Raw genomic sequence first — 24,139 nt, 5'->3', positions numbered from 1 at the left:
GTCCTCATTCCTCGTATTTTCCTGTCGTAGAATTCCGCCTTGGCTTTGCGGCACAGATGAGTGGCCTTATTTCGTAGATGTCGCCACCGGTCGGACATGCCCTCGAGTCGGAAAACTCTGTGCTTCTGGGCAATGGCGTGTCGGACGGTGGCGGTGATGTGAGGCTTCCCTCGATGTCGCACTGGCAATGTCTTGGTAGGCAGAAACCGGTCTAGAGCAGTGGAGAGCGTTGACTGCAGCACCGCCACCTGTTCATCGGGGGAAGACGCCTCATATACGGGGGTCCAGTCGTGTGCTGTGATCCACCTGCCGAATGCTCTAACTCCCGAGTCCGGCAGCATTCGCACGGTCGTTCGTTCCCTCGGTGTCGGCTGGATGGTGCGCGGTCGAGCGTGCACGATGACGTGCTTGGAGCGCCCGAGGGGCGACAGCATCACAGGCTCGTGATAATAGTCACCCAGATCGGTCAGGATGAGGTCCAGAACTGAGTCCCCGTGCGTGGGGGCTGTTACAATTTGATGCAAACCATTGAGCCGGCAGAGGGACTCAACTGGAAAGCTGTTGAAATCACCGCAGATGATAAATCGAGGGCAGTCATACAGGGTACGGAGCTCATCAATGGCGAACTGAAGGTGCTCCTCATATTTCACTCGCAGCTCTGCACACGAGCCTGGTGGGAAGTAGACTGTGGCGATGCAGATATTAGATGAACCTGCCGGAAGGTGTTTAGGCCGTAATTGAAGCCATATCACTTCAACGTCTTCCTCAGAGGGTTGGAGGCTATTCAGTAGCTTCACTGGAATAGACTGTCTGACGTAGCAGCCGACGCCACCTCCCCGACGATGCAGTCTGGGTCGCTGAAAGAAGCTGAAGCCGGGGAAATTTGCCTTGTCCTGATCGACCTGCCAGACTTCTGAGATGCAGACAACGTCAGGGGCATACTCCAGTATGTTCGCGTATAGCTCGTCCAATTTATTGTTGAGTGACGTGGGGTTGGTCAGGAAGATGGCAGGTGCTAGCTGTTTCCCTGATCCCAGTACCCTGCGAGTCTCCGCGATGCTGAGTCGGGCTGGGACCGTGATCGTTCGCTGTTGGTATCCTGCATCTCTAATGGCGATGGGACGGGGCCGCCGGTTAGATCCACAAATGGCACGGATTGGCTGATGTGAGCGGCGGACCAAATGTGTCAGGCGCGCTGGGAGACTGCTTCGGATGGTCTGGGCGATTTTGCTATTCGCACCACCCCTCACCCTCTCACGCACCGCTAGAAGGTAAGCCCGGTCGTACGTGTTGTCAGCTGGCTTTCCACTGATGTATGAATGACCGATGCTCAGAGTGTGCCGGGGCAGACACCGGTTGGTTTCACCACGTGAAGGGTGGCGCTCTACACGGCGGGACCCACTGGCCCCAACGCCTTCCTGCCGGCTGCTGTCCGCTGGCAGGCCCGGCCCATCCCGGGGTTCAGCCGTCCGGTCTCGTCCTGCATGGGCGGGTCCGGGGCTGCCTGTTAGGGGGATCAGGACACGGCCGCGGCTCGGGCGCCGCTCGTACTCTATGGCACGTCTGCGGCGCGCCTGGACGTGGCGGCCGGCCCGTCTCCCCCTGCAGTGCCGCCTTACTCCGCCGCTGGGCGGGAGATTAATGGGTCTGTCCATGAGGGTTTCGCCCCTGGTCCGAGTGTCCGACGACCGTCGGAGTCGACGACGGTGAAACGTGCGGCGCGTGAGGCGGTAGATGACGACCGAGCCGTGTGATTGGCTGGTGGAGCTCTTCTAAAACCGGTAGAATTTTGGTCGAAAGAAACGAGGGCCATGGCATAGGCCTTCGGTGGTCTTGAAGAGTAAAAACAAACTTGAATATTATTCGCAAGCCCACTAGATGAGGGACGAACGAAAATCACCACGCATTGCCGAAGCTAGAACTGTTCGACACCGCTGATACTTGAAAGAACACTGGCACTATTTCCGCGGAAAAACTAGAAAACGACAGAGCGCGCGTAGGGGGCGGCTGCCAGCGAGCGGCGCTCAGCCCATGTCCAAGTTACGGCTCGCTGACAGTTCCAATAGCGCTGAAGATTTGAGGCACAGCGCATGTTACCTTCTACAGAGGAATAATTAACGTGCAACCATCTAATTATCTTGACCGATGGCTCAGTCACCTACCAATATGAGCCAGCTTACCCATGGTGACCTTTACCCTAGACTCAAGGAGGCAGAGTAGTCGACACTGTCATGGCCTCCACTGCGCCACTGTCCTCGACCCCATCCCTACCTCACTCCCCACCCAAGTGTCTATCGAACAAGTCCCACACCGACACACCCAATGACCGGCTCCTTTATCTGCCCGCAGGTTCGGCCAGTCTGAACGCCCGCATGAACGGCAAGATCGCGATGCGCACCGTCATCTACTTCGTGCTGACGTCTCTGCTGAACGCCGTACTGGGCATTCTGCTGGTGGTCGCCATCCATCCTGGCGATCCGACCATGCGCAACGCCATCGAGCAGAGCGACCAGAGCCGCCGCGCCACCATCATGGACGGCCTGTTGGACCTCGGCAGGTGCGTCCTGCGCGAGCCGGGGCACCACGGGGGGTGCACAACGCTTGATTCAGGCTATGTGATTCAGTTTGGGAAGGGTGTTTTTTTTTTGGGGGGGTCAGGGTGAAACGATGAGATTTGCTGGGATGTTTGATTGCACAGTGCTCAACTAGATGAAGATTTTCGTGAGGTTCTTGCCAGGCAAAGTGAACGGGCGGATTGCATGCTCCGACCCTGTATTTTGTTCGTCGTTGACGTAATTTTGGCAATCGTGCTTAGGCAGTTGATGGTTTGCTCGTTCGTCATTCGTCACTAATCCATGGGCCGCCGATTGGCGCAATATTTGCGGTGCGCTCAGCCAAACACTGGCTTTGCACTCGCAGCCAATTGGGTTTAAAGTGGGCCGTTCAGTGCTGCCGTCAGTGATAGCGCTGCCATTATTTCGGCGGCGGGCCGGGCTGTGGGCTGAGCTCGTCTCCCGGTACCGGGCGTGGCCGCGGCGCGCCCGGCGGGGTCGTCTCGCCGCCGGGGTCAGGTGTCAGGACTCAGGGGTGAGGTCGGGGTCGCGGGGGAGCGCGCCGTTTCCGTGCTCTCTGTGTGCGCTTGGCTCGGCGCCGGTCGACGTAGCCGTTACCGCGCAGGTTCTCTTTTTCAGAAACGTCTTCCCAGACAATCTGTTCCAAGCCTCTTTCGAGCAGGTACTTACTTGAGTCGGTAGTCGGTCCGTGCCGGGCCCGACGTGGGCTCGGCGGTGGTGGGGCGCTACGTAGAGCGTACGTGTGTCGGGGGCGGAGCTGGTAGTCCGACCCCGGCTCCGCTCCGTCCCGTCCCCGGGCCTCCTCCCTCCACTGGAATGTACTGCATGTTACTGTTCGTCTTGGAATTTGATATAAGGACATCCACCCATTGATTCATTCATTCCGGTGTTTATATAGAGTCATTGTTATTTCCTTTTAACTCGACGTCCTGCTGTTAATTTTCATTCTACATTGTCCTTTTAGTGTGTGAGTTGTGAGCAATAAGTCAGTGTTATTACGCGCATTTCCTGCTGTTTGAAATCATGCCGTTGTCAAATTTACCATAACCTTGTTCCAATTATTATCGGATATCTGATTCTATAACTGTGGCGTACAACCAAAACACGATTTTTGTTTACCCATAACGTTTACTTTCGTTGTTCATTTTTTGTTCTAGTTGCATTCACGTGACTTCAATTGTGTAGCCAATCATTTACTTTCACATTTTCTGATAACGTTTCAAAGTAAGTCGTGTGAGATTTTCTTCGAGTTTCAGTTACTTTCCTTAGACTTCACTGGAGCCACCACCTCTCAGGCTAATCGTAAATCATCTGTCTACATAACCCAATATCATCATCTCTTCATACTGTGCGAGTGAAGCGGTCGCGTCTTGCGATCGCCCCTCGCACCTCCTAAGTGATTAACTAATACCGCTGTCCCGGGCTGGCCTAGCCAGTGCTCCTTTGTCCCATCCCCGTTCCGGCGCCGCGGACGGGCCGCTGACTAGCCGACGGCCGTCCCCTTTAGACGCAGACCATCTACAAGCCAGTGGCCAGCGCCGAGAACGTGACGGAGCAGCTGATGAAGCGCTCGGTCGAGTACCGGCCCGGCACCAACACGCTCGGCATCATCTTCTTCTGCATCGTCTTCGGCACCGTGCTGGGAACACTCGGCGAGAAGGCGCGCGTTGTCATCCAGTTCTTCGCCGTCGTCGACGAGGTCATCATGCGCATGGTGTCGGGGATCATGTGGTGAGTGTTTGGTATCATATGTGAGTGTCAAAGTGTTTGTGATCATGAAGGAGGCCAATTGGAGCAGAAGATGCACGCTTTAATCCGAAGTCTGCCGAGTGCTGGTACCTACTCTCTTGCAGCTAAATACCGCTCCCATCCCAACAGCATCACATACAACCATTGTCCCCACGGAGACCGTTTGCAGGCTTCAGTGTTCGTCTGAACTAATCGCTATTTCCCCTAACCCCGATTCTCTGCGCAGGTGCTCGCCGCTGGGTATCGCCTCCATCATCTGCGGCAAGATCCTGGCCGTGCCGAAACTGGGCATCATCATGGAGCAGCTGGGCCTCTTCATCGTCACCGTGGTGGTCGGCGTGCTCATCTACCAGCTCATCATCATGCAGCTGCTCTACCTGGCCATCGTCAGACGCAACCCGTGGCCCTTCTTCTGGCACATGCGCGAGGCGTGGCTCACCGTCTTCGCTACGGCTTCCACGTGAGTACTGCACGTGGGACGGTAGTGACCCGGGACAGCCATCAACGGGGGGATTTATGGTGCCATTAACTCGCGAGCTGCTAGATTTATGGTTCTTGTTGGACTTTATGGCGGGATATTATATAGCGCATCCCAAGTGTCGTGAGAAACGAGTGTCATGCATCGTCCTGGTGCTTACATTGCAATGAAAGGTGGCCCAGTGAGAGAATCATAATATTAACACGTTAGCGCTTTCCAAATCGATTGTTTCTAACTGTTAGGGACGCGTTGTTTAGTGAGACACATCACACACTGACACGGCACCTTTCCCTCCCCTGCCCCCAGCGCGGCCACGCTACCCATCTCGCTGAAATGCGTCGAGGACAAGGCTAAGGTGGACCGCCGGGTGAGTCGGTTTGTTCTGCCCATCGGCGCCACGGTCAACATGGACGGCACGGCGCTGTTCGTCTCGGTCGCCTCCATCTTCATCGCCCAGATGAACAACATGTCGCTCGACGTCGGCAACCTCGTCACCGTGGCGTGAGTGAAAGGCAGGGACTGAGTAAGCTCAGTCAGCTCAGAGGGGTTAGCGGTGTGGTGGGATCGATTTTCCATAGCTGCCTATGTGGGTAAAGGTGGAGCAAAGTTCGTTCTACCGGCTCCAGCACTTGGCGGAACTCTGCTGTTGTTATCTGCAGGCGAATGCCCGTCGCTATTCGTTCTGTTGTCTGGTGTGCAGGTGCTCACTAGCCATTTTTCACTCTCTGTAATATCTGTCGCTTGCTAATTGGATGTTGTTTGTGCTGTAATATGCGAACATTTCGGAGGGCTCCCTACGGCCGCCAGCAGACTGTCGGCCGGGAAACAGTCTGCTGGAGAAGACCGAAATCACGAGAGGTTCGCCAAACAACGGCTGGGGGTCCACTGCGAGCAGCTGCATCGGGATTTTATCGATAATTGTATTGGAAACGCTTAGTGGTTTGCCGAACACTTTCTGTGGATTGTGAGCTTAGAGACGAAAACCAATCGCACTTCACTTCATGTGAAAGCTTCTTTATGCAGATGGAAGGATTCTAGGAACCTTTAAGGAAACTCACGATGAGAGTCTTCCCTTGGCAGCCAAGAGGCTATGGATTAATTTTAGTCGCTCACTTTGCAGCGTTATTTCTCATTAGCGTAATATTGACCGGGTAGTTTAATGGACTAATGAAGTTTCGGGCCTGTTTACTTCCCTGCCTTCAGTAATGAGGTCCTGATGACGCCACGCTCTCTGCCAAAGAAGATGAATTCGAACGTCTTCCGTGAAGGCTTCCACTAAAGTGGATCAATGAGTGCAAAAATGAATAATTGATTAACGATAGCACCTCAAGAACGTTGCAAAAGTAAAATATAATTTCTACCCAAGCTACTAGCTAGTTAAATATACCATTTTTATTTCCAGTTGCACATGGGCCCTAGCAGTTTCCTCGGTCCCGTAGTTCGGCCAATGCCTCGCCCGTATTTTTCCCGTCCCGTGTCGTCTCCCCGGGGACTCTGCTGCCGCTGTTTGAGGCCGGCTCTGTCGGCCGCGCTGTGGCTGTCTCAGCCAGACGTTAGGGCTTTCTGCCAGCTCGCGATCCGAGCTGCGTGCTCGGCCGGCGGTGGCGTCAGCCGCTCTCCCGTCTCGGGCGCCGGCCGACTGAATCGATCGCGTGAGTTGGCCGAGATCGGCCGCCCACGCCCCCGCCCAGCGCCGCCCAGGCGGCTGATTCTACCTTCTGAGGGCGGCGGGCGGCTGGACGGTGTCGCTAAGCAGCTCGGTCACAGCCTCGCCCAACGGCGATATTAGATGAACGTCTCTTACTCAGAGAAATGCCGCCTGGTGAGGCACATGTCCACAACCATCTCCCCGGCGACCGAAATGGGAAAAAGTAGTGGCCAGCTGCTACTACGGCCACGTACTCGCCGACATAGTTGAGTGGAGTGACGCTGCAGCCGATCGATAGCCGGGAAGATCCACTCAGTCGGCTTTGCGAGCCAACACGAAAACTACGCCGTTGCAGCGACGAGGAGGCCATACAAGCTCCACAAGCCGATCCCTCATCATAATTCTGTTAGGAAGCTCATGGATGAACTACGAGGAATTAAATCGATGGCTAGAGGATGTGCCATGTTTGATAATCCAGCTTCTTTGACACGCGAACCCTATGGTGACCGCCTTAAGTTCCGAATGCCCACCCCAATGACGGAGTGATGAGTGTGTTTCATAATGATAAATGACGGACAGTTAAGGTGTCCTTACATGTCCACTGTTCAGTTCAATGTCCGGCACAGTGTGTGTCCAGTGTCCAATTCGATGTCCACTGTCCAGTGTTTCTAAAATGTCCCACTCATTCCGACAACTATGATTCACGCCCACTCCGAAGCCCGAAACCACTTGTCTACGCAACGCGCACACTCCCCACCACCTACTGCCATTTTCGCCCACCATTGGCCCTCTGACCGCCCCCCCCCCCCCTCTGACCCGCAGTCTGACGGCCACCGCAGCCAGCGTGGCGTCGGCCAGCGTGCCCTCTGCAGCCCTGGTGCTGATGGTGATCGTGCTGCAGGCCATCGAGGCGCCCATCCCGGACGTCAGCCTCCTGTTCGCCGTCGACTGGCTCGTCGACCGGTCAGTCGGGACTCGGGAGGGCACGGGGTAGCATACAGAGCCTGAGCACTGAGCAGTAATTCACCTAATTCCTCATCAACCGAATAAGTGAACATCTAACACCTGTGTCAACATGATCAATGTTCATTGTGCGAGTGCAAGTTCATTGTTCATTGTGTCAAAGCTTGTGAGGGTCAACTGCAAGCTTGCACAGACCCACAGTTCAGGGACCACAAGACGATGGAAGACCCTCATAACAATCTAAGGTTCTCTGAAAGTGTGAAGTCACCCACCAGTCTCGAAGGGCAAACACTGGTCTCTGAGAGCTCAGAGTTGGCACATAGTGGGCTCACAGGGGTCCATCCCCGGCCTCACGGGATCTCCAGCGATGGCTTGTGACGCACTAGAGGTGAAACAGAATCGTATCCAGTTGAGCGTGATTGAAATGTCAGGCATATTTTCCGTGAACTTGGGTCCGTGCTATTGCGTTTGAACAGTTCCGTGCCAAAGCTCCGTAAGCCTGCCAAATTGCATTATGCCGGTGATATTTGAGGTCCCTGGGGATGTCGCAATCAACCTCGCCAGGTCGAGCTCTGACCGAGTGTTTGGACCCGGATACTTCGGCACGGGTCCGGGTTCGCGGCGAGTCCCCGGGGTCGGTTACACCCGCTACGTCGTCTGATCAGGCCGAGTCTGCGCGCCAGACGGTGTAATCCGCCGACAGCGTCTCGTTGCCATAGTTACCGATCGACTCTGTCGGAGAGAAGATCTTAGTCCAGTATGACTCAGCCATAATCCGTCCTCTCTGACGAATGTAGACAGTCCGACGGTGCGCATTGATGATGTAATATGCCACGATTGAGACTGTTGGTAGGCATGCTGACGCATTGATGATGTAATATGCCACGATTGAGACTGTTGGTAGGCATGCGAACGGTTCCAGGGACTACTGTAGATCCCGGGCAGTGACCCACCTTAGTATAATGGCGGGCGTCAGTGGATTCTCACGATTTACGTCATTGACCGCTGTTTTAATGGAGTTGGAAAATTAATGGACATGAATCAGAAATAGCAGCGACTGGTGTCAGACGCTGACGTTTGTTTTGTTTTGTTGGATTAGGCCCTTTCGGTCCAATTAGACCATTTCAGAGCCGGGAGGATGATAGGATATAGGGGGAGACATTGGTCTGGGCAGGCACCCTAGTGAGTCGCCGGGGCTGAGCCCGTCCAGAGGACAGGCCACCCAGCCCCAAGGCACTCATTGCACCCGGCTACGGGGTGCGCTCCCTCGGGAGCAGCGGTGCCGCTCCAAGGGAGCAGCCCGCATGAGATTAAGTTGCCTGTCCAGCCCGGAGGGGGGTTGCGGCGTGGAGGAGAAGGATTTCAGTATCCTGAGGATAGAAGCACGGAACGGTGTAAGACGCTGACGCATAAGCCCTGCACCAACAGAGGCCGCGGTGACTCAGTCACAGCCAGTTAGGACATTATTGACCGTCATGGGGGAAAGGCGCTTTAGTCAACGTTCAAAGCTTATATAACACTGACACGTTGTGGATCTTCAATGCTCAGAGACCTGAGGCAGCTCAAACTCATATTAAAAAGGCAGCTCAAACTCGTATACCACCAATTGAGCTCGCACAACCTACGAAACTTTCTCATTGCCGATGTCAACGCCACCTGCCTCACGAGCTCCTTCTGAACCATCGCTGACCATTCTCTACCCACTTATCGCACAGGTTCCGTTCGACCAACAACTGTCTGGGCGACTGTTACACGGCGGCCATTGTGGCTCACCTGAGCCGCTCCGAGCTGAGCGACCTGCGCTCTGACACCACCAGCGACGCGCCCGACGCCGTCTCCATCGAGGACGGCGAAAAGAGCCCCCTGGTGAGACACAGGGAGGCCAGGGCGGGCCCGGGGGCGGCGAGACACCAATCGGGAGGGCGTGTCGCTCAGCTCGGAGAGATGAGACGGGGAATTGGAGGGGACAGACGGCTGATTAATCAGGGGAGGGGAGGGGGAAAAGGTCAAGGCCAGTGGAGCTCAGCCATTGGTGGAGTTGGCAGTTACATTTCATTGGTTTGATTCAAACCATTTATTTGATTTCAACTTCTGACATCTAGAGACAGATATTTGATAGCTGACTGCGGTCAATCATGAGTAAAATTCCAGCCCCCGTCGAACTTTATTCGTTAGACTTTTACCATGAGCTCTGTTCACTATCGCTCGCCCGGGGCCCCAATTTGCTGAGATCGGTAGCCGGTGCCGTCATCTAACGACATTGCTCCCTCGCCCTGCCGCCTAGGTCCAGTCGGTAAGTGCGGGTCGATACGTGCCGCTAATGAACACGGTCATATCGGCCGGACTTTTTGGCAATATCCGCCGGTATCGCAGGAAACTTAATTATCGACCCACGGGTGTTACACGGGGCCAAGGTCGCGACCGGGAGCGATCGCAGTGCTGACGTCAGCGTCAATTCAGCTCCCTCCGAGCTTCCAAGATAATTCAACCGATCCGTTAGCTACATCAATCCTGGGACCATTAGTTGCCTTTAGTTTCTTTATTTCATCGTCGAGGGGCTGCCACATTTAAGAACTACCTGACTCAGTTCGACTCTGAACATCCCTGTTCCTGACCGAGTCGATCCTCTGGTTCGCAACTGATTCTGACCTCTGACCGCGCCTGTCTGTTCTAGCCGACCAAGAGCGCCGCTGCCGCCCGCGATACCAAGGTGGAGGTGATGTCTGAGAAGCCGAACGGCGGCGCCCCGCTGGCAAACCACTCTGACATGTGAACGGGTGCCGCGCCGTAGTTCAGCTCCTGCCGCCGCGGCGTGCTCGCTTTCTGTAACTCGGCTCTCGTTGTGTAGTCGTGCGATGTCGCTATCAGGCGCTCTGGGCCAGCCCTCGGACCGGGCAGGTCGGGCGAGTAGGGAGGAGCCGATTTCTGTGATGAGAAGCGCTGACGCGCCGTATAGCTGTACTTCCCTCGGCGTGGCCGCAGCCCGCTGATCATGTGCTTCTGTGTTATCGGTGGCGTTAAGGTTGTCAGTGTTACTCGTAATTGCAGCGGAGCGCAGAGTATCTCTAAGCAGGCAATGGAGAGTGGCCAAAGGTATACGTACCACGCAAAGAGGTACATTTGCACGCAATATTATACCAGCAAGGCCAAACCTTCATAACATAAAATCCGAATATTCACTTTCAGACCGTTGCGTACGGCTGGGTCCCGATATTCGGGGCTTCATAACGCACCGCCCGTAGAGGCTTATCATACTGGAGCTGCACTCCCACACACATTAACATGGCTGACCCGAGCATCTGGCGGAAATCACTGTCTCATCCAGCAGTCCTGCGAGTTATGCGAGCTATTGGTGGTTATAACATGTTAATTGTAAGTGCAAGTTAGAAAACATCTCGGATAGAAAATGGCATGTGCTTTCAATCGCAATGAGCTAGAAATCAGAAAAGAATTCAGGAGGTAGAGAGAGCTATTGATTCCAAGAAGGCTGGGTGTGCTGTTCTGGAAAAGGCGATGGTTTAGCAGATTCTGCATTGTCCGTGCATCTAATACACCATACTATCAAAACTCCTTTTTTTCTCGACATGTGAGGAGGCACAATGCCGGTTGATTGTGGGCTTTATTGGAGCTTTGATGAGAAATGTGCAGTATATCTCGCATTAAACTCCAATTACCAACAGTCTATGTCCTTTCTGCATCACGCATTGGTTGCATGAAAATAACTACCACCGATCCACATTCAGACACTAAAACAGCTGACGATGCTGCATGCATCTCGGTATTCTGAAAGCACTTTATGGAACAACTCACAACGTGCGGCTTTAAAGACACTAGAAATGGCACATTTCTTTTGTCATCACGCAACGGCATCAATCAACACGCACAATGGCTTGCAACGTTCACTACGTACCGTAGTGCGGCATAATCTCGCACCACTGCACCTGCAGCTACTCCACAGTCCACATGCTCTTTATGAGTATCGTACACTTTTGCCCATTGAACAGTGGGGACTGGCCTTTCATTCGCTGGTGAAGATGCTGATGATGGTGTGAGCGGTGCTGCTTCTGTCAATGACGATGATGCTATGAGCGGTGCTGCTTCTGTCAATGACGAACCGGGACACTTCACTCGCCGAAAGTGTTTCGCACTGCCCTCTGGAAGGCCTGGACGGCGGCCGCCACGCCCGACCTGCGGCAGATACACGCAGTGTCTTGTAACGAGATACATATACCGCACGGAGGTGAAGGAGGCACGTCGCCGGACACAGAGGCTGCAAACGGTCAGCCGTCAGTTGATGCTAACGACACTGCTGCTGATGACAAGTTCTGTTCTAGAGCCAACTTTCCAGTTAGTACTGTATGCCTTTATCGCTCATACAAATCTGTCCCTGCTTACGAGTACATCGATCTACTTGTTTGTCTCGAACCGCATAAGCCCTCCCTCCCGTCAGCACTACAGCTGCAGCAGTCCTCGCCCCCCCCCCCCCTCCCCTCACTCACTTCATGTCAGTCCGCTGTAGCGCCATCAGTGCCCACAGACCGGGGTCCCTTTCCCCGCCCCTTCTCTTACTCACTTCATGTCAGTCCGCTGTAGTGCCATCAGTGCCGACAGACCGGGGTCCCTCCCCACCCCCCTTCTCCTCCCCTCACTCACTTCATGTCGGTCCGCTGCAGCGCCATCAGTGCCGACAGGCCGGGGTCGCCCGGAGGAGCCGCCTGCTCGCTCAGCGTCGCCGGGCTGTCTGCGTCGAGAAGCAGGTGGCCCGCGCCCACCAGCTAGGAACAGAGCACGGGTAGTGGTAAAACGTGAACGGGACAGCCCGGGGGTGGGTGGCCGCATGACGCGCATGTGTACGGAAAATAAGACACGACAACAGAAACAATCGTTCAATTGATAGAGAAAGCCGGTGATTGTAAGAGTAAGCTGATAATGTCGATCCGTTACGAGAAAATAGGCCATAGGTAACTACTTGAAAATGAAATTTATTCACAATATATTTCAAGAAAACATTTCCATGCAGATCGCAAAATGACTAAAACATTGTCAAATTAAAAATAGATGTTTCTTCCATTTCACTTCTCATGCGGGATGTAACGGCGACCTTCCATATCAAAGTCCTCCGGAATCCCTCGTCCCAACCATCCGGAATCTCTCGTCCTATAGCGGCCTCCATATCCCAACGTTCCCTCTGTCGTTCACTCACCGTTTGTGCGGCCATCTTCCTGGCGACGTGCCAGGGCAGGCCGACATTGGCCGCGCCCATCGTCAGCGCTTCACAAAAGGCCAGCGCCATGGCCGGGCCGGCCGAGACGGCCGCTGAGAACGCGTCCAGTCGGGCGTCGTCGAGCGGCTGACTGACTCCCATAGCGCCGCACATCACCTCCAGACAGAGCAGCCAGCTGTCGGGCAGGTTGGCCGGCACAGAGTAGGCTGGAGGACCGGGGAGGGGGAGGTCAGAACACTTAGCGGCCAGCGGTCGGGCAGGTTGGCCGGCACAGAGTAGGCTGTAAGAGGGTAGGTGGGGAAGAGGGGAGGTCAGAACACTGAGCAGCCAGCTGTCGGGCAGGTTGGCCGGCACAGAGTAGGCTATAGGACCGGGGAGGGGAGTCAGAACACTTAGCGGCCAGCGGTCGGGCAGGTTGGCCGGCACAGAGTAGGCAGTAAGACAGGGGAGCGGGATTAGAACACAGCCCACAGTTACCAGTCACTTGTCCGGAACGGAGTAGGTTGTAGGGCAGGGGAGAGAGGTGAAACACAGAGCAGCCTCTGCAGTCAGCTGCAGTGCACTGCAAGCAAAGCCTGAATGTTGAATGGAACTGATAAATCAAATGGCGAAATAAATGCGGCATTTTCATTGCTCGAAAGCCGCACGCTGATTTTGAACTAGGCAGGCGTAGCTAGCGTTGCATTGAACCACACACAAACTCACAACCCAAATACACACCAGCTGCTCTGCGGAGCGTGTTGGGAACTCACCGCAGCATCCGGCACCGGTGCGGACGGCCAGGTTCACCATACACCGGACCACGTACACAGAGCCCAGAGTCTGCACGTCGCCCGGCGCACACGGCGGCACGAACTTGGACGCCAGGATCTGAGAGCGGCGAGCAGGGGAAGAACGGGTTAGGTGGCGCGGCCGGGTACTAAGCAGACAGCCATTCGATGATTGTTTAGCCAGTAAAGAAGAGTTGACGATTCAGGTTGACCGACGTGATGTGGCCAGAAGCCGGAACATGCATTTGAGCGATAAAAAATTATCGTACTATAGTCCGTTTTTCTTAAGTTTGCCCCTCACTGTAAACGTCTTTTTGAACATAGCACGAGAATTGCTAGCTGAATTACTGAGAAAACTGGTTGGCGCACATTGATTTGACCAAATTTCACAGACGATCAATTTCATCAAATTTATTTACTATTTCACAGACTCGTAGCTCGTATTTGCCAATACCTACAGCCCCACAGGGATAGACGACTTCTCAGGAATTATGTCTGAACTAATGAATAAATTGCACGGCGCTTAACATAACGTTAAATCGTCGGTGTTCAAAGCTTATTTTTGAAAATATTATTCATATCTACAATACAATGTGCGCTAACCAGTTTTCTCAGTAATTCAGCTAGCAATTCTCGTGCTGTGTTCAAAGAGACGTTTACAGTGAGGGGCAAACTTAAGAAAAACGGACTTTAGTTAGGCATTCATGTCAAATAACTGAGAGAAAATTGCCAACTGAAACAAGGTCGTTTCTAACACATCTTAAACCCAGCCTACTGAAACCACATCCACGGGATTCCTTCCCACTCCAGTCTCTCTTCCCCACGCACCACTCCATATCCCCACCACCCTCCCCTCTCTCAGCATCCCTCCCCGCTCTCACCGATTCGATCCGCTCTCGGCCCAGTCCGGGCACCACGGAGATGAAGCAGCGCTCGCCGATCTGCGGGTTGGGCGCAAGCGCGTGCAGCACTTCCACTGCCACCGCGGGCGGCACGCACAGGAACACCACGTGGCACGCCTGGACGACCAGGTCGTTACTGTTGGTCACCGCCGAGCCCCAGCCGCTCCAGCGAGAGAGGTTGCGCGCTGACGGCGCCGCCACCGTCATACGACCCGAGTGGATCACACCTGGGGCCAGCGGGGGAAGGAGGAGTGAGCGCACGGCACGGGCGCGGAGGGACATCCGAGCAGCGCAACTGAAACAGGCGAATCTTCCCCGCCCACCGCCTCTACACCGAAACAACCACTTGTTACACGCACCTTTGTCTAGGATGGCGCGGGCGATGGCCTGCGCGATGGTGCCGGCTCCGATGAAGCCCACCTTGTTGCCGCCGAGGCCGATCGAGTACGTCACCCGGCCCATGTCCTGGCAGATGGAGAGATGGTGGTAGGTCGTCAGTTTGTCTTCACCTAGACATAACACGCATGGAATATGTAGCACATTCCGTAAGCCACGCTATTCACATTAGACATCCCGTATTGCAACCCACATCGGCAGAAGTCCTGTGAAATCCCGCCCTGTCCCGCGCTATCGACTCCGTTCCACCGTCCCGGTGGCGCTCACCCCATAGGAGACGTCCTGCTGGGCGGCGCTCCGCGGCGCCTGCTCCCGTGCGGCGGCGCGGCGGGCCGGCGTTCCTCCGCGCCCCATGCCCGTGCTGGTCCCGCCCACCCGGCGGCCGAAGCTGCGTCGCTCCTTCCGCAGCGTCAGCAGCTTCGCCTGAGTGCGCAGCCTCTGCGAGCCCGACACCATGTTCAGGTGGTGCTTCCTGCTCTTGGCGTGCTGGCGCAGCTTCAGCTTGTGACAGCGCAGATGCGTTTTGCACACCAAACACTCTGCCTTGTACACATCATCGGCCACAGGCCGCAGCCAGCCTGGAGTTGGGGAGGGGTGGGGGTGGGTGGGCAGTTAACACTCTTCAAGATTGACTTTTTATTTCTGTACAGCCCGTACTTGAGGACTGCATCCACAAGTTCTTAAGAAATCAAGAATCAAGGTTGAAGAAACTTCAAGAATCAAGAATCAAGAAACCAGACTCTAATAAATTCTTACCAACTTTTGATGAATAACATGCAAACCAACCTTTGAATTCAGGGAGCTCCTCCCACTCTTCCTTGTACTTCTGAAAGTAGTAGTCCTTGGTTGCGGTTGCTGGCTGCAAAGTCACATGTATTTCTTCTTCTGATCCACCCAGCTCCTGTTCAGCAGCCTCCTCTATGTTGAAGTCAGCACTGGGATCACCATCCCCAGCCTCCATAGCTTCCAAATCCTGTGAGCCACTGGGCCCTGCCTCAGCTGCTGATACTCTGTCCTCAGACTGAAGCTCTAGATGGTCATTTCTGTTGTCAGCCAAAGCATTGGCATCCAGGATCACTGGAATGGACAGTGTCAATGAGAATGCTGCATGCGCAGATGGGCATTGCCACATCAAGACCATAGGACTGCAAGCCGCTGTGGGCATGCATAGCACTACCTGGACCTTTCCAAATGAGCACACCAGCTGCAAAACAACACTATTTCAAACTCAGATGACAGTGTCATTATGTTAATTCACTCATTTCAACTCCTAGGCTAATGGCTATGTTGATGTTAGCAGATTACTAGACGCTTTAACATGATATGGGTATTGGGTATGTACCAAGTAGCACACGTCATCCAGTAGGCATAAGGCAAGCAGGCGACACTCGACAGGGCAGTCATGGTAAGGGCCTCGGTTAGGACCAATAAGGACAATGTATATTTACAAACAGATTTTATTCAGGGGCCAGATACTTACATAATATCCTATCTTGATCTACATTTGTGAATATAGCATGAGGGTAAGCTAGGCATCATTTTGTTCAAAACAACAGGGTCATGACTCATGTGATATTCTTACCATTGATATTCGTATCAGTATCGTCCCTTGACATCTTCCCGATCCTTGGAATCCACTGCCACGGTTGGATGTTGTTGTTGTTGTTGTTCTTGTTGTGGTTTAGGGCATGTAGCAACTTCGCTCTTGCGTCCAACTCCACGGTTGGAATCAAACAACCCGCGAAAAATGCATGTGATAAAATAGACAATACACAATGGGCGGAAAAGGCCAGAAATGGCAAGAAATGGCACGGATCAAGAAAACTGTCTGATGATTGGCCAACAACTGCCAAGAATAGTGCTACAGTACGTCACTTTCAAACCAATGAAAATTAAAAGGTTGGTTTGAGCTTGGCCCGCTTGGTTAATATTATTCACTCATAGGGTCTGTAAGATGCTTTTGTGATGTTTAGGTCAAAAGACAAATTGAACGCCTATTAGGTAGTTCTTTCTTACGGTATTAGATCGCCTTGGTTCTTACCTTTCTTACTTTCTACGCTGCCTTCACGATTTAGTGCTGATGACGTCATTCACTTTGGATTAATATCGTTGCTGGCTAGTGTTCTTCACAGCTTGTTTTAATACAAATGCGGTGCTTGCGGCGCCATTTGTTTTTTATGTATGATAATTTGCAATAATTATTTTGCGATTTCTGAGTATTGGTGTGTAGATGAGGCACGGCCAAGATAAAAAACAATCTAATCTGACCCCTTGGAAGTACCTTAACCGCCTTAACCTACATATTACCCAAGCCTACTCACAGAGAAATCACTGATTCAGTTTGCCGGTATTGGACGCTTGAGCCCTGGCAGCTGAGCTACGCGCCCTAATCCTACAAGAACAAGAACAAGTTTGCCGGTATTTAATTTTTTAAGGCATTCCCTGACAAGTGTACCAACCGCTTGAAGATCACCTGATTCAAAAATATGTTAGGCTGGCGTCTAATTAGTCTGTCCGCTCTATCGTGACTTAACCCGCGAGTTGCTGGGGGGGGGGGCGTTAAACGCCCCCACTTTTTTCGCCGGGCCATAGCATAAAAATGGCGCGCCGCAGGCGCGCCAAATTTTGGGTACCTGTAGGGAATTGATTGAAGTTTATTGTGACAAAGTTTCAAAAAAATCGGCCGGAAAATTTTTGAGATATCGATGTTTTAGTGACGTCATGATTTCTGAGTTTTCGACCAAAAACGGCATATGTTCAAAAAATTATATAAAATCACAGAATAGACATACAGACATGCCGTAAACGCCATTAGAATGCCAATACCATGAACAATCAAATGGCTATCTTCGATTATTGATTATCGTTCCGCATTTTCCAAAATCTTGAACTGAATCTTGACAATTTCTCGTGACTACTTCACGACCATGATACATGAATTTCTTAAATTGAACTTTTTGAGCCAAACACGTACACATATGATAAAATGAATGTCACCATCGTGTTCTACGCCCCAAATTACCCATAAAACATGTGTCATAGGTTGCGAATAACAGTTTTGATTTTCGGGGATATGTGCCTACCCGGTTGACCTGACCTTGACCCTGACCTATGCTTGACTGACCCCTACATGAAACTGACTCTCTTGTAGGCCTTGTATGATGGATTGTGCACCGTTTTGACAGAGTTTCTGACGAGAGGCGCCCATTGCGAAGTCCTGAAGTCCATGCTACTGAAAGCCCGATTTCAGGTGTTTGACCTGACCTTGACCCGACCTGTGACCTCAAAATTCAACTTTAAAGTACTCATCTGAAGCGTCTCGTCGCGTTCTTTCGTTTGCCGCCTCGTGCGTTTCGCTGCGCCTATTGGTTCTCGAGTTATCGGCTGGGGGCGTTTAACGCCCCCCCCCCCCCCAGCAAACGGTGGGTGGCGAAATACCCCAGCAACTGCCGGGTTAAGTCCGATTTATTGACCTAGGGATGGATGAGAATGTCAGTTGGTGTTGGTTTGGCGACTCAAATTAAGGAGTCTGAGTCTTTCTGCTATTAGTAGAGCAGACGTCACACAGGTTTCCCAACCAAGGAGAGCCGAGAGGCACTATACCCAAAGATGCTTCTTTCTCACAAACCTTTAAGAAACCTAACCTAACCTATAACCTACAAACCTACCCAACAACCTACAAACCTGCAGCGCCTCTGCTCGCCGGTCGCCGGTCGGAAAACCTTTGTGTAACGTCTGCTCTACTAATTATGCTAGGTAGTAGGTACCTTTCCACGCTCCGGCTTGATGGATCCACCACACTGATGTGCGGTACTTTCAGAGACTGTACATCATTACATGGGCTCATAAATCCATTATCCATATTCCATTACTTATGTTTTTAGACTCAACCATATGGATTATAAATTTTAACACTAGCTTTGCTCCAGGCTGCAAAACATAGTGATCTTGATAGGATCTTGTTTGTATGAATGCACTCTATACTCTATAGTAAGCTGTGTTATGTGAATTTACCATGGTTTATGATAATATATCAAGACAGTGGAAAACTGTTGAACTGGGTGACTGTTTTAGCTAACATGTTCAGTTCCAAATCAAGCTTTATGATTCACATGTGCAGTGAGTGGTTATTTCTGTGAGATCAGCTAAACTCAAAGATCCTTGTACTGGCTTTATGCCACAATAATACAGATCCTAGATCTAAAGCATACCTTTAGTGGTAACTGGGATTCAATGGGGATATTAAATCTTAACCTGTAGTTTATTGCAAGATCCACTGATAATTCATAATATGCAGGTGTAGGATGCAGGTACTAGGATTGATCCATGCAATGACACATGTTAGGTTGGTAATATGAAAACGGCTTCAGTTAACTGTTCACATTTGTTTCAGATCAAGGCTGTAATTGCTAAAAAAAAAAAAATGGGTGTGGAAGATGAGGGGCATTCTGGTGCTAACAGAGCCACCAGATCAGCAGTTCGCTCCACACCAGAACATGCTCCTTCCAAGCCCCGTGGTAAAGCTAGGAGGAGGAACCGCAAAAACAGGGTAAGCTATCTTTTTATCTTTCAACTTGTGTCTACATTAGACATGATGATGATTTCAGTACTTGCTTCTGAACATTTTATACATTAATCTGAACAATACCAACATTCAATGAATGTTGGAGAATGGAGCTTCAACTTTATTTTAACCTCTTCCATTTTCCATTGATATCGTCATTTCCAGAAATATGGCAGAAAGCAAATGCATAGTTAGTTCAACTCTCAATCATGTAAATTATTCACCCTACTCTCTGTTCAATGTGGCAGTTGTGATGATATTCTGTTCATATTCAGTCGAGGTTTTACTCGAGCCTCTGAAGTGTTTAAGGTACGATACTGACAACATAACATAATGCCTCGCGCAGGTGATCGAGAGTGACGATGAGGAGATGCCGGCGGCGCCCGCCGAGCCGGCCGACCCGCAGGAGCCTGCCCAGGAGGCGCTCCCGGCGGCGCCGGCCGCGCCTGCGCCACGCACGCCATCGCCGCCGCCGCCGCCGGCTACAACACTGGACATGGAGGCCGACATCTCGATGCTGGAGCCGGCCACGTTCACCACTATTGACCGCGGTCCGCCCGAGCCCATGTTACGGCTCAGCTGGAACCACAAGGTAAACATAGCCGCTCGGAGGGTGTGTGTGTGAAGTAACGCTGATAAGGTACATTTATTGTGGCAAGAGTTTTTTTTCCGCAACTTTGCAGTAATATATGTGAGAAATATTTTTTACTAGACAACAGCAAAACCAAATGTGAGCGGAGCAAAGCAGAGTTGTTTCATTGTGTCAAGTTCCATCACTTGCCGAATGTTTTCACCCGTGGGTGGAATCTTTAATCGCTGCTGAGACCACCCAAGTGTCGCAGCACGTGCTCTTTGCTGCAGCCATATGTCGATGTATCGTTTCCAGCGTAGCAATGACACGGCGCCTGTCTTACCTCCTGCCACGTCAGGTGAACCTGATGGCAGAGAAGGTGCTGAACCCGCTCATCTACATGTGCGAAAAGTGCGACTGTCCCGTCCTGCTGTACGGCCGTATGGTGAGTGCCGAGAGACGTCTTAGCTTATCGCTGGTTTGTGTACGCTACATTAGCCGGCGTTGCGCGGTATAAAGAAATACGACTTTCTGAGGCTTATGAGGCTTGAACTATGGTAAAATTTATTAATGTACGTTTTGAATGATATTTTATTCATTTGTTTCATATTTGTTATGTAAATGCAGTTACTATTATTTATTCGTTCATTCCCCATTCATTATTAATTCATTCGTTCGTTCACCCATTGACTCATTCATTCGTTTGTTCGTTCGTTCGTTCACAATTCATAATTTCATTCATTCATTCATTCAGCATTCATGCGTTAACTCATTCATTCGTTCGTTCGTTTACCATTCATTACTTCATTCATTCATTCATTAAATACGCATTCATTCATTCATTCATTCATTCATTCATTCATTCATTCATTATTGCACCTCTTCCTACCTCAGATTCCGTGCAAGCACGTATTGTGCTACGACTGTGCTAAGCCCCAGGAGAAGTGCTGGCGCTGCGGCGACCGTGCCGTGCGCGTCGAGCGCGCCGGTCTTGGCACGCTTTACATGTGTCTGCACGACGGAAAACGCTACGACAACAACGGCTGCCGGCGCACCTACCTCAGCCAACGGGACCTGCAGGTGGGTCATCAGCAGTTGGATCAACTGTGGTCTGAATGGGATGGAGGGCAGCAACATGGATGCCTTGTAGTGCCTATGCCCTAAGTGTGGTGTTTAGTGCGTAAATGGAAAAGTACGAGTATTCTGTGTGGCTTCTTTGGTTTTTGATTGTACGGCTTGCTCATTTTCTGGCTATTTAATACGAATCAGTAAACTCAATATAATCCAGTCCAGTCGGTGATTAAGGTCTACGCATCGCTTTTCTATCGGTACTGCACATCATTTTCATTCCATCTCGGGTTGTTGTGGTGGTTGATGTTGTGCCAACTGGTTGTCCTTTTTCACCTACAGGCGCACATCAACCACCGGCACCGGCGGGCACCTCCCGCCCCGCGCACGCCTCCTCCGCCGCCTCCGCCGGCGCCGCCCGAGCCGCGACGACTGCCCGAGGAGAAACCAGCGCCGGAGCGGCGCGACCCGCGGGGCGGCGACGTCCGCGGCCACTCGTTCCCGTCCCCCTCGGCCGGCAGTCACAGCCCGCACGGCGGACACGCGCCGCGCGCCGCCGCCGCCGCCTACAAGTCCAGCCCGCACGCCGGCGCCCACCGGTCCAGTCCGCACGGCAGCGGGTCCAGGGGATCGAGTCCGCACGGCGCCGGATCGGTGGGATCCAGTCCGCTCGGATCTGGATCGCATGGATCTGGCGGTCACCGTGGTCATCATGGCGGTGGACATGGATCACATGGGTCACATGGATCGCACGGATCGCACGGATCTGGACAGGGATCTCGCGGCTCGGGACACGGATCTGGTGGTGGATCCAGCCACGGATCCGGCCACCACGGGTTTCCGCCGGCCAAGCAGGCGCCTCCGCCGCCGAAGCAGCAGCCGATTCAGGTGATCAGCTCTCAGCGCAGTGGCAACCTCATCACGATCCCGATCCAGGGTCAGGAGCCGCCGCCGGAGCCGCCGCCGCCTTCCCACCCGCCGCCGGCGCAGCCGCAGTACACCGGGTACCAGCCGACGGCGGCCTACTCGACGCCCGGCTACGGCCAGCCGGAGCCGGCGCCCTACTACCAGAGCACGCCGCCGCCGCAGCCGGCCGGCTACAGCCGCGCGTTCCCGCCGCCGCAGGTGCCGCCGCCGGTGGTGCGGCCGGCGCCGCGCCAGTACCAGGCGCCGCCGCCGCAGCCGAGCCCGCCGGCCTGGCCCAGCCAGCCGCCGCCGCTGGGCAGGTACTACCGGTGAGCGCACCGCGATAATATGGGGCGGGGTGGTGACGGGAGGGAGGGAGGGAGGCTACTCTCCACCAACAGCTGACGGTGGTCGGATTTAGATGGGAAGTTGAAGAGAGCGTTGTAAGTGAAAATAACACTACGTGGCATAAATATGAAGGACCTACAATGATAATACAAATAATGAGAAGCCATTTCGGTAGTGCTTGTTGCACAGTGAACGTTCATTCAGAAAGGTCTGGTGACAGCCAGTATATTTTGTAAACGTTTTGTGTTAAGAAAAAATGATGACCAAGTCAGGGTTGGCAGAGGGTGGCAAAAACTGGTTTTTGCCAGTGGTTTTAACCGGTTTAAACCGGCTGGCAGAAACCATGGTGGCAAAAACTGGCAGAAACTGGCAAAAACTCAAGTGGCCAAAACTGCGTTGCTTGCCTAAAAAGCAATCGGTTGAAATATACAAAGTCATGTCTGTCATTGGGACCCAGTAAGCATTGTCTCGCTAGTTTACCGCTGCTTAAAATGTCTGTCGGTAGTCAATAGATGTCCACCAGGAAGTGCACTTTCATGCATCGCTGTTGGTGTGCTTCTGCACATGAGCATATGCAGGAGTCGTTTCCGACCAGACCTCGAGAATGGCTGGGTCGATTGCGCTCAAATTGGGACACCGTTAGGGACTGATTAGTAGGGTGTCGTGCATAGTCGGTCGGGGTCCATTTTGCACATGCGCACGTGCGGGGTGACGCTTCCAGATTGGGAGAACGGCTACGTCGACTAAGCACAAATTTGGCACTGACACTGTTAGGAACCGGTTCGTAGGGCTCGGTGCACAAGTCAGTGGCAGATGCCCTTTCCCACTTCTTCAATACTCGCCGCCCACCGGCGCACTTTCTCACTTTTCTCACCAAAAAGGCGCCTTATCGGTTAATTATAGAGGACTCACGAAACTATTTAACACTAAAATGGTCAAGATACCACTTCTGTTTGAAAGCATATTGTATTGACTGAATCCTACTTAAAACGTGTCCTGCTCAAACGCATGTAGAGGCATAGCGTTTTGACTGTTTTAGTTTTTGCCAGTTTTTGCCACTTTATGCCGGTTAAAACCGGTTTAAACCGGCAAATGGCAAAAACTAGTTTTTGCCGGCAAAAATGCCAACCCTGGACCAAGTTAATCTTTGGCTGGACGGCCAAGCCTTTGTGGTAGCCTTTACCGTCTGCGTTTGGGTCGCAGTCAGTACACGCCTTACGCTGGACTGCAAGGCGGACCGCATTTGGTGACTTGTTAAATGCTGTGGCGTGTCTTCCTGACTTGATAGATCTGTGCCTGTTGATGGCTCCATCCGTGGAGCTGCAAGAACGTTGGCTTTGGGTGGTGGACTGATCGAAATGATGTGATGCTAGCCGTGCCTTGGAAGCGAGTCGTGACAGACATAGCGGTCTGATCCGTTACCATTGTCGGTGGCTTCGGCCTTGGGCCTTTCCAGTATGCATAAATGCAGTGCATTGCATTCGCTTTTTGAGCCTTTGGCGTTTTGCCCGATACGTTTCCGCCATCTAACTGATGGAATTGCTGCGATGAAACAGAAATACATTTTTTAGCTGCCCACATCTTTGCCGCAATCTTGCAGTCGTTCAGTTGTATGTTATGCTCCGAAGCATGGGGCAAAAATGTAAGCAGACAGCAAAGCGCGACTACGCTGTGGGGTAAACATGTGCACTTTGGCAGTGAGGCTACGAGCCATCTGTCGCGTTACTGTTCCGGGTTCATTTGGTATAGCATTTTGGTGAAGTGCCAACAAAAATTTGGGGGCGCATGTCTTCCTACAGCCAGCGCCGTCACATTTTGAAGGTAATTTGTGCCAATTTGAAAGCCTTGCAATTCGATCGGCGAATATTCGGACCACATCGGACATCAGCGAATAATGTAGTTGATTTAAGACGCCCGCACTTCAATGGATGGCAGCTGCAAACCAGATGAAATCGGTCGCAAAATGCTGTCCCGATGAT

General features: G+C 52.6%; 3 protein-coding genes across 7 annotated transcripts in view; 2 read left to right on the top strand and 1 right to left on the bottom strand.

Annotated features, from left to right (window-relative positions):
* The window catches only part of LOC122381095 (excitatory amino acid transporter 2-like), a 34,234-nt gene extending 23,256 nt beyond the window's left edge, over positions 1-10,978 (top strand). For both annotated transcript variants that reach the window (XM_043364871.1, XM_043364870.1), the window contains 8 exons: positions 2,350-2,557; positions 3,192-3,234; positions 4,081-4,304; positions 4,549-4,782; positions 5,107-5,301; positions 7,271-7,411; positions 9,127-9,277; positions 10,086-10,978. In XM_043364871.1, coding sequence (XP_043220806.1) covers positions 2,350-2,557; positions 3,192-3,234; positions 4,081-4,304; positions 4,549-4,782; positions 5,107-5,301; positions 7,271-7,411; positions 9,127-9,277; positions 10,086-10,184 — 1,295 coding nt within the window. In that variant the 3' untranslated portion in view covers positions 10,185-10,978. The remainder of the gene's footprint in view (positions 1-2,349; positions 2,558-3,191; positions 3,235-4,080; positions 4,305-4,548; positions 4,783-5,106; positions 5,302-7,270; positions 7,412-9,126; positions 9,278-10,085) is intronic.
* A 33-nt stretch (positions 10,979-11,011) lies between these two features.
* LOC122381096 (pyrroline-5-carboxylate reductase 3-like) lies at positions 11,012-16,986 on the bottom strand. Of its 2 annotated transcripts, XM_043364874.1 has the most exons (10): positions 16,745-16,986; positions 16,286-16,418; positions 15,490-15,780; positions 14,971-15,281; positions 14,667-14,772; positions 14,287-14,534; positions 13,388-13,505; positions 12,615-12,841; positions 12,065-12,186; positions 11,012-11,599 (listed from the first exon to the last, which is right to left on the bottom strand). In XM_043364874.1, the coding sequence occupies exons 2-10, from the start codon at positions 16,317-16,319 to the stop codon at positions 11,536-11,538; spliced, it is 1,521 nt and encodes a 506-aa protein (XP_043220809.1). In that variant the 5' UTR covers positions 16,320-16,418; positions 16,745-16,986; the 3' UTR covers positions 11,012-11,535. The 2 variants fall into 2 exon arrangements, with proteins under 2 accessions (XP_043220809.1, XP_043220808.1); XM_043364873.1 differs by lacking the exon at positions 16,745-16,986 and having other exon boundaries at positions 16,286-16,623.
* On the top strand, positions 16,850-23,740 carry LOC122381094 (E3 ubiquitin-protein ligase Hakai-like). Of its 3 annotated transcripts, none has more exons than XM_043364868.1 (6): positions 16,850-16,882; positions 19,097-19,252; positions 19,614-19,859; positions 20,197-20,283; positions 20,733-20,918; positions 21,249-23,740. In XM_043364868.1, exons 2-6 carry the CDS (start codon positions 19,127-19,129, stop codon positions 22,143-22,145), a joined length of 1,542 nt encoding a protein of 513 aa, XP_043220803.1. In that variant the 5' UTR covers positions 16,850-16,882; positions 19,097-19,126; the 3' UTR covers positions 22,146-23,740. The 3 variants fall into 3 exon arrangements, with proteins under 3 accessions (XP_043220803.1, XP_043220804.1, XP_043220802.1); XM_043364869.1 differs by lacking the exon at positions 16,850-16,882 and adding an exon at positions 16,902-16,925; XM_043364867.1 differs by lacking the exon at positions 16,850-16,882 and adding an exon at positions 16,992-17,121.
* The last annotated feature ends 399 nt before the right edge of the window (positions 23,741-24,139 follow it).

Source organism: Amphibalanus amphitrite, unplaced genomic scaffold (assembly GCF_019059575.1).
Source record: "Amphibalanus amphitrite isolate SeventyFive unplaced genomic scaffold, NRLGWU_Aamphi_draft 000114F_arrow, whole genome shotgun sequence".
NCBI lineage: Eukaryota > Metazoa > Arthropoda > Thecostraca > Balanomorpha > Balanidae > Amphibalanus > Amphibalanus amphitrite.
The sequence above is the reverse complement of the archived record's forward strand: the minus strand, read 5'-3'. Positions and strand labels throughout refer to the sequence as shown.